At 43.9% G+C, this 8,441-nt stretch overlaps 1 protein-coding gene across 1 annotated transcript in view; it reads left to right on the plus strand.

Annotated features, from left to right (window-relative positions):
- LOC109923120 (SCO-spondin-like) overlaps positions 1-8,441 on the plus strand; it is a 154,888-nt gene that overhangs the window by 109,489 nt on the left and 36,958 nt on the right. The window contains exons 33-36 of the mRNA XM_048596202.1: positions 229-356; positions 5,882-6,030; positions 7,043-7,089; positions 7,478-7,686. Coding sequence (XP_048452159.1) covers positions 229-356; positions 5,882-6,030; positions 7,043-7,089; positions 7,478-7,686 — 533 coding nt within the window. The remainder of the gene's footprint in view (positions 1-228; positions 357-5,881; positions 6,031-7,042; positions 7,090-7,477; positions 7,687-8,441) is intronic.

An 8,441-nucleotide genomic window follows, 5' to 3' on the forward strand; every position in this document is an offset into this window, starting at 1 on the left:
GGGGGAGGCAGGTTCACTCGAGGGGTTAGGGTCTGGAATGTACTGTCCGAGAGTGTGGGGGTGGGGCAGGTTCAATTCAAATATTCCAGGGGGAACTGCAGAAAAACTTTGTGTTGATACAAGGTGTTATTGCACTCTCGTTCCATTGTAGAATAGATTAGTTGCTTTATGGAGATGGAATTTTGTTACAATGGCCTTTGGTCAACATTTCATCTACTTGTTTTTTAGGTTGTCCGCAAAACCAGACCATCAGTAAATGTGCCAACATCTGCCCTCGTAGCTGCTCAGACCTTCGGTCTGAAACAGAGTGTCAGCAGGATACCTGTGAGCCTGGATGTCTTTGCCCACTGGGACAGGTGTGTCTGTTCAATAATACCGAGTGAGTGTATTGTTCCATGGGAATGTGGGTGTCAGTGGCTGGGCCTGCAACAGTTCTCCTTGAACTCAATGGTTTGATCAGTCATTTTAGAGGGCAGTTTAGTATCAAACACATTGTTGAGTGTGTGGAGTCACATGCAGGCCAGACCAGGTAGAAACATAGCAGATAGGAGCAAGAGTAGGCCATTCTGCCCTTTGAGCTTATTCTACCATTCAATATGATGATGGTTGATCATCCAACTCAGTCTCCCGTTCCCTCTTTTTCCTTTAGTCATGTAATTCCTTCTTGAAAATGTTCAATGTTTTGGCCTTGACCGCTTTCTATGGAAGAGAATTCCACAGGCTCCCCACTCTCTGGGTGATGATATTTCTCCTCAACTCAGTCCTAAAAGGCCTACCCCTTATCCTTAGGCTGTGACTACTGGTTCTTGACTCTCCAATCACCTAGCAAGAACAACAGATTCTATAAAGGACATCAATGAACCAGACAGATTTTAAGACAATCAGGCACCATTCAACCAGTTTTTCCTGATTCCAACCATCTTCAGCTGCTTCATCAATGACCTTCCATCCATCAAAAGGTCAGAAGTGGGGATGTTCACTGATGATTGCGCAATGTTCACCATTCGCAACTCCTCAGATACTGAAGCAGTCTGTGTTCAAATGCAACAAGATCTGGACAATATCCAGGCTTGGGCTGACAAGTGGTAAGTGACATTTGTGCCGCACAAATGCCGGGCATTGCTGATCTCCAATAAGAGACAATCTAACCACCACCCCTTGACATCCAATGGTGTTACCATCACTGAATCCCCCACTATCAACATCCTGGGGGTTATTATTGACCAGAAACTCAACTGTACTCACCACATAAACACAGTGGCTACAAGAGCAGGTCAGAAGCTGGGAATACTGTGGCGAGTAACTCGCCTCCTGACTCCCCAAAGCCTGTCCACCATTTACAAGGCAGAAGTCAGGAATGTGATGGAATACTCCCCACTTGCCTGGATGGGCACAGCTCCAATAACACTCAAGAAGCTTGACACCATCCAGCACAAAGCAGCCCGCTTGATCGACACTACATCCACACATCCACTTCCTCCACGGCCGATACTCAGTAGCAGTAGTGTGTACTATCTACAAGATGCACTGCAGAAACTCATCAAAGATCCTCAGGCAGCACCTTCCAAACCCACGATCACTTCCATCTAGAAGGACAAGGGCAGCAGATACAATGGAACACCACACCCTGCAAGTTCCCCTCCAGGCCCCTCACCATCCTGACTTGGAAATACATGGCTGATCCTTCACTGTCGCTCGATCACAATACTGGAATTCTCTCTGTAAGGGCACTGTGGGGCAACCTATAGCAGACCGCAGTGTTTTGAGAAGGCAGCTCACCACCATCTGATGTAGAATTAGAGTTTTGCAAGAATTTCTTGGCCAGCAACACTCACATCCAGTTAATATTTTTTTTTAAATTGCTGAACTTTATGTGGAATGTGTCTACTGAGCCACTGTGTGAAATATCCTGAAATAAACAGCCTGTGTTATTTGCTCATCCTGCTACTGGAAGGGTATATTTCTTTTAAACTATTGAAGCACAGCAGTGTATTTTCTTATCATGTCCTGGGGAACTTTCAGGCCTCGAATGATAAGTAGCACTTTTTCTTTATTTGTTCATAGGTTGTGACAAGGCTAGCATTTATTGCCCATCCATCAATATGAACAGGAATAGGCCATTCAGCCCATTGAGCCTGTTCCACCATTGAACACAATCATCGTTGATCAAACATTTCATGCTTCAAAAACACACTTTTACCAATCCCATCCCCATAACCCTGTCCATCACTAGTAATCCAAATGTACACAAAGACTGAGCTCCCAAAGCCCTCTTGTGGTTATCAATTCCAAAGGATCATAATGGAGGAAGCTAGGGAAAGGTTAGGTCCACTCAAGGACATAGGAAGGAATTTATGTGTGGAGTCAGAGGAAATGGGTGAGGTCCTTAATGAATACTTTCCATCAGTATCCACAAAGATAAAGGACATGGCGGAACGTCAGTCTAGAGAGGAGTATGTTGATATTCTAGAGCATGTCAACATAAAAAAAAATTAGGTATTTTGAAAAGCATTGAGGAGGAACTGGAGCTGATTGGCCTTCCTCAGCATTCTGGGAAAGATCCTATGAGAAAATTGCAGGGGGCTTGTACAAAATCTTTATCCTCTTTAGTCACAGGAGAGGTCCCAGATGACTGGAGAACAACCAACACTGTTCCTTTGTTTAAGAAAGGTAACAGGGATAGTCTGGGAAATTACAGGCCAGTGAGCTTATGTCAGTGATAGAGAAATTATTGGAAAAGATTCTTAGGGATAGGATTTAATTGCATTTGGAAAAATATGGATTTATTAGTGATGTGCAGCATGGCTTTGTGTGGAGAAGGTCCTATCTCTCAAATTTGATTGAGTTTTTTTTGAGAAAGTGATGAAGATGATTGATGAGGGTAAGGCGATAGATGTTGTCTGTATGGACTTTAGCAAAGCCTTTGATAAGATCTCTCATGGCAGGCTGATACAAAAGATGAAGTCACATGGGATCCACATTCAGCTGGTAAGATGGATACAGAACTGGTTGTGTCATAGAAGGCAGGGAGCAATGGAGAAAAGGCACTTTTCTGATTGGAGATCTGTGACCTGTGGTATTCTGCAGGGATCAGTGCTGGGACTCCTGTTGTTTATCATCTATATAAATGATTTGGAGCAGAATAGAGGTGGTCTGATTAGTGAGTTTGCAGACAGCACAATGATTGAGGGGGCCATGGATAGTGAGGAGGATTGCCAGAGGATACAGAACGATATAGATAGGCTGGAGACTTGGGTGGAGAAATGGCAGATGGAATTTAATCCAGACAAATGCAAAGTGGTGCATTTTGGGAGATCTAATGCAGGAGGGACATGTACAGTAAATTGTAGAATCCTCAGTAGCAGTAACATACAGATAGATTTAAGTGTACAGGTCCACAGCTCCCTGAAAGTGTCAACACAACCGAATTACACAGTGAAGAAAGCCTATTGTGTGCTTACCTTCATTGGTCAGGGCATAGAGTATAAAAATTGGCAAGTCATGTTTCTGTTGTATAGAACTTTAGTTAGGCCACACTTGGAATGTAGCATACAGTTCCAGTCACCATACTACTAGAAGGATGTGGAGGCTTTGGAGACAGTACAGAAACTGTTTACCAGGATGTTGCCTGGTTTGGACGGTATTAGCTATGAGCAGAGATTGAACAAACTTTATTTGTTTTCACTTGAATGAAGGATGAGGGGTGACCTGATAGAAGTTTAGAAAATTAGGCAGGATATGGATAGAGAGGATAGTTAGAGTCTTTTTCCCAGGGTAGAATTGTCAATTACTAGGGGACATAGGTTTAAGGTAAAAGGGATAAGTTTAAAGGAGATGAGAGGCAAGGTTTTCACACAGAAGGTGTAGGTGCCTGGAATGCACTGCCAGAAGAGGTGGTGGAGGCTGGTACATTAGCAATGTTTAAGAGGCATCTTGACAGATACATGAATAGGCAGGGAATAGAGGGATACGGAGCGCATAGAGGCAAACGGTTTTCAGTTTAGAAAGGCATCATTTGTCGACACAGCCTTGATGGGCCAAAGGACCTGTTCCTGTGCTGTACTGTTCTTTGTTTTCTGTTCTAACTCTGAGTAAAATTATTTCTCCTCTTCTCAGTCCCAAGTGGCTTTGTTCTTATTTTTAAGTTATGCTCCCTGGTTTTAGACTCCCCAGCCAGGGGAAATATCTTACCTGAATCTACCATGTCTGTCCCTTTAAGTATCTTATAGATTTCAATGAGGTCACCGCTCATTCTTTGAAACTACAGAATATTGATGCAGTTTGTCCCAATCTCTCTCTTCCTGGGATAGTCCTGCCATCCCATTGATGCACAGAGAGATCTGGGTGTTCAGGTCCATTCTACCCTGAAGGTGGCAACGCAGGTGGATAGAGTGGTCAAGAAGGCATATGGCATGCTTTCATTCATCGGACAGGGTATTGAGTACAAGAGTTGGCAGGTCATGTTACAGTTGTATAGGACTTTGGTTGGACCACATTTGGAATACTGTGTACAGTTCTGGTCGCCACATTACCAAAAGGATGTGGATGCTTTGGACAGGGTGCAAAGGAGATTCATCAGGATGTTGCCTGGACTGGAGGATGCTAGCTATGAAGAGAGGTTGAGTAGATTAGGATTATTTACATTAGAAAGATGGAGGTTGAGGGGGGACCTGATTGAGGTCTACAAAATCATGAGAGGTACAGACAGGGTAGATAGCAAGAAGCTTTTTCCAGATTGGGGGACTCAATTACTAGGGGTCACGATTTCAAGGTGAGAGGGGAAAAGTTTAAGGGCGATATGCATGGAAAGTTCTTTACGCAGAGGGTGGTGGGTGCCTGGAACATGTTGCCAGTGGAGGTGGTAGAGGCGGACACGATAGCGTCATTTAAGATGTATCTAGACAGATACATGAATGGGCAGGGAGCAGAGGGATACAGATCCTTGGAAATTAGGCAACAGGTTTGGATCGAGGATCTGCATCGGTGCAGCTTGGAGGGCCGAAGGGCCTGTTCCTGTGCTGTAATGTTCTTTGTTCTTTGTTCTATCCCAGGAATAAGTCTGCTGAACCTTCATTGCACTTCCTCCATAGCGGTAATATCTTTCCTGAGATAAGGAGACCAAAAGTGCAGACAGTAAAGCTGGTGGTGAGCTGCTTCTTGAAGTTTGGGAATGAGAATTTCTCTTTATTGATGGTTCAGTGGCTCAGCGGTTAGCACTGCTGCCTCACTGCGCCCGGGATCCAGGTTCGATTCCACCCTCGGTCAACTCTCTGTGTGAAGTTCACACGTTCTCTCTGTGTCTGTGTGGACTTCCATTGGGTGGCTCTGGTTTGCTCCCACGATCCAAAGATGTGCAGGTTCGGTGGATTGGCCATGCTAAGATGCCTAGAGTGTCCAGGAATGTGCAGGCTAGGTGGATTAGCCATAGGAAATTCAGGGTTACAGGGATAGGGAAAGGAGGTGGGAGAATGGTCTTTGGATGTTTGGTGCAGACCTGATGGACTGAATGGCCTGTTTCTGCACTGTAGGAATTGTATGATTCTGAGTAGGAATGCTTAATAAATGGCCTAGCCATTGATGCTCACATCTTACAAAGTATCCAATGTCCAGAATACTTCAGGTGAAGCCTAACAAATCCTTTATACAGTTCCAAAATAATGTCTTTGCTTTTATTTCCGGCTTGTTTTGAACGCAACCAGTCAGTATGCTTTTTTAAACATCCCTGTCAATACTCTGTCCTGCTGCCTTTCAATGATTTGTCAACATGATCACCTCCAAATTGATCACCACAAATAAAACTCCTGCTGTTTTCAGTTATAACTAATTCTGATTATATGTCACAATTCCTGGCTGAGTGGTGGTTGTTGATGTTGTTGAGCAGCTTCTACAGGATGGGATGTGTGTATCTCCTGAGGAATGTCACTGCTCCTTACTGAGCTCCACAATCCCCTGGATCACTAATATCTCAAAGGAGGATCGATACAGGGATTACACAGCAGGAACAATAATCCGTCACCAATGCAACAACTGGTGAGTATTTGTCTATCTCATTCTCTGAGTGTCAGCAATAGAAAAATCTTCAAAAGATTGGAGTGGAGTCTGAGAAAAAGCCCAAATATCTCACCTATTCCCTCATTTGCGATCATTTTAAGTTGCATATTGTACCCAATGCTCTGATCCCAGTTAATGCTATTAGGACAAGTCCAATCCCAGTCTGAAATTTGGCTTGATAAATCTCATTTTGTACTTTTTTGATTTTAATGATGTGGTCTCACACTGAAACACAAATACACAATGCTGCAGATTCAGGTTTAATAACCCCTTCAGGATTTTAACCAACCACTTCTGATCTGGATCTTCTAACGAAACACCTCACACCTGATTGTTAACAATCTTAAAACTATCTCCTATCTCGAGAGCATTAGGTTTACATTTCAGATTTAGCCAAGACTTCTGCGCAATTGAAACTAAAAATCATTTTATTTCTCCAAGTTATGGGTTTTTCCTTTAAGCTTTTTGGGCTAAAGGGATCAAAGGGAATGAGGAGAAAGCATGAACAGGAACTGAATTAGATAGTCAGCCATGATCATATTGAACAACAAAGCAGGTTCATAGGGCTGAATGGCCTACTCCTGCTCTTATTATTAACGTTTCTCAATGTTGCTGATAATACGGAGTTAGATGGACAAGTAGGCCGTAAGGAGGAGACAGAAAGGAAGTTCAAGGTATGGGGAGGGGTCAGCAAGGTGAAGCTGAAGTAGCAGATCAGTCATGACTGTGTTGATTGGTGGAGCATGGTTGAGACTCAGATAACTGTTCCCTGTTGTTATGTTGTATGTTCTTTTCCAGAAGCTGGTAAAACAGTAACTGCTGGTATGCAATAGATGGTCTGAATGAACAGTTTTTGTGTTATAACTGTATCATTCCAGGATTACACCATCTGTTCTAACCCTGAGTTCTATTCTGATGGAGAGACTACTATGAACCTTACAATTTCTCTCAATTCTATTGTGTTTTACTGTTTGAGGTATTTCTGTTACAGTGTTTGTCAGAGGGGAATTTTCCATTGTTCAGAATCAGATTGCGAAGGTAAGAAACTTTCTTTTAAAAAAAAAAATCACCCCACCCTCCCTATTCTCCGTCACCTGTTGCCCTCACGCTCCGTCACCCCCACCCTCCCCATTCTCCGTCACTTCATGCCCTTCACCTCTCCCACACCAAGATCTATCACCCCATCCTTTCATTCCCCTCATCTGTGGTACCCCATTCACCCCAATCATTTTCTGTCACTTCTACCCAATCTCTCTGTCTTCCCTTCCTTTCCCCTACTCTCCGTCACCCCCTCACCCTCCAGCTCTCTGTCACCACCTACACCCCTTCCCCACCCCCATTCGGTCATGCCCACCCCATCGCTCTCAGTCCCCACCCTCCACCCTGCCAGCTCTCACTGATATCACTGTCCTCCTTGTTCCTTCAGAATGTCCTGATGGTGAGGTTTGGAATCGAGGATCAGCAGACTCTCCGAGCTGTGAGCGATCATGTGAGGATGTTTACTCCGTGACGGCACCAAGCTGTGGTTCTGATGACAGAGACTGTGTGTGTGAGGCTGGGAGATACAGGAATAGCTCAGGACACTGTGTCACTGCAGCTTACTGCGAATGTATCATCAAAGACCACATCTACCCGGTGAGTGGCAGGGTCAGCAGCTAGTGCCCAGTCTAACTCCATAGACTCCCATCAGAGACCAGAGCTTCTCACTGGCTTGCAGCTAACCAGTGCTTGACCACACAATGTGGGCAAGATGGTCTGGGCCAAACCCAAACGCAAGGCTCAGATATCAGGGACTGAGAGTTGGATTGGGGATCTTGTGTGTTTATATAATATCATTCATGTATGGGACAGCCCAAGGGGCATCAAAGGAGCAACAAACTGTGTAAAGGACAATTAGTGAGGGAAAGAGGTGCACAGAGGGGATTCCAGAGCTTAGAATAAGGATGTAATAATAGAACATTTGGAAAGTCAAAATACAATCTATCAGAGTCAGCATGGTTTTATGAAGGGTAAGTCATGTTTGACTAATTTGTAGAGTTCTTTGAAGATGTAAGAAGCAAAAAGTGGCTAATGAGGATCCTGTAGATGGAATATACCTGGATTTCCAGAAGGCATTTGACAAGGTACCAAACAAAAAGATAATACACAAAGTAAAATCATATGGGGTTCAGAATAATTTATTAGCTTGTATAGAGGATTGGCTAACGAACAGAACGCAGGGAGTCCCCATAAATGGGTATTTTTCTGGGTGCCACAGAGTTCAGTCCTCGGATCCTAATTACTTACAAATTATCTGAATAACTTGGGTGCAAGGATAGGAAGTACAGCAGCCAAATTTGCAGCTGACACTAAAATAGGTGGGAAAGTAAGTTGCAATGAAGAAATAAGAA

Source organism: Rhincodon typus, chromosome 4 (assembly GCF_021869965.1).
Source record: "Rhincodon typus isolate 14 chromosome 4, sRhiTyp1.1, whole genome shotgun sequence".
NCBI classification, from domain to species: domain Eukaryota; kingdom Metazoa; phylum Chordata; class Chondrichthyes; order Orectolobiformes; family Rhincodontidae; genus Rhincodon; species Rhincodon typus.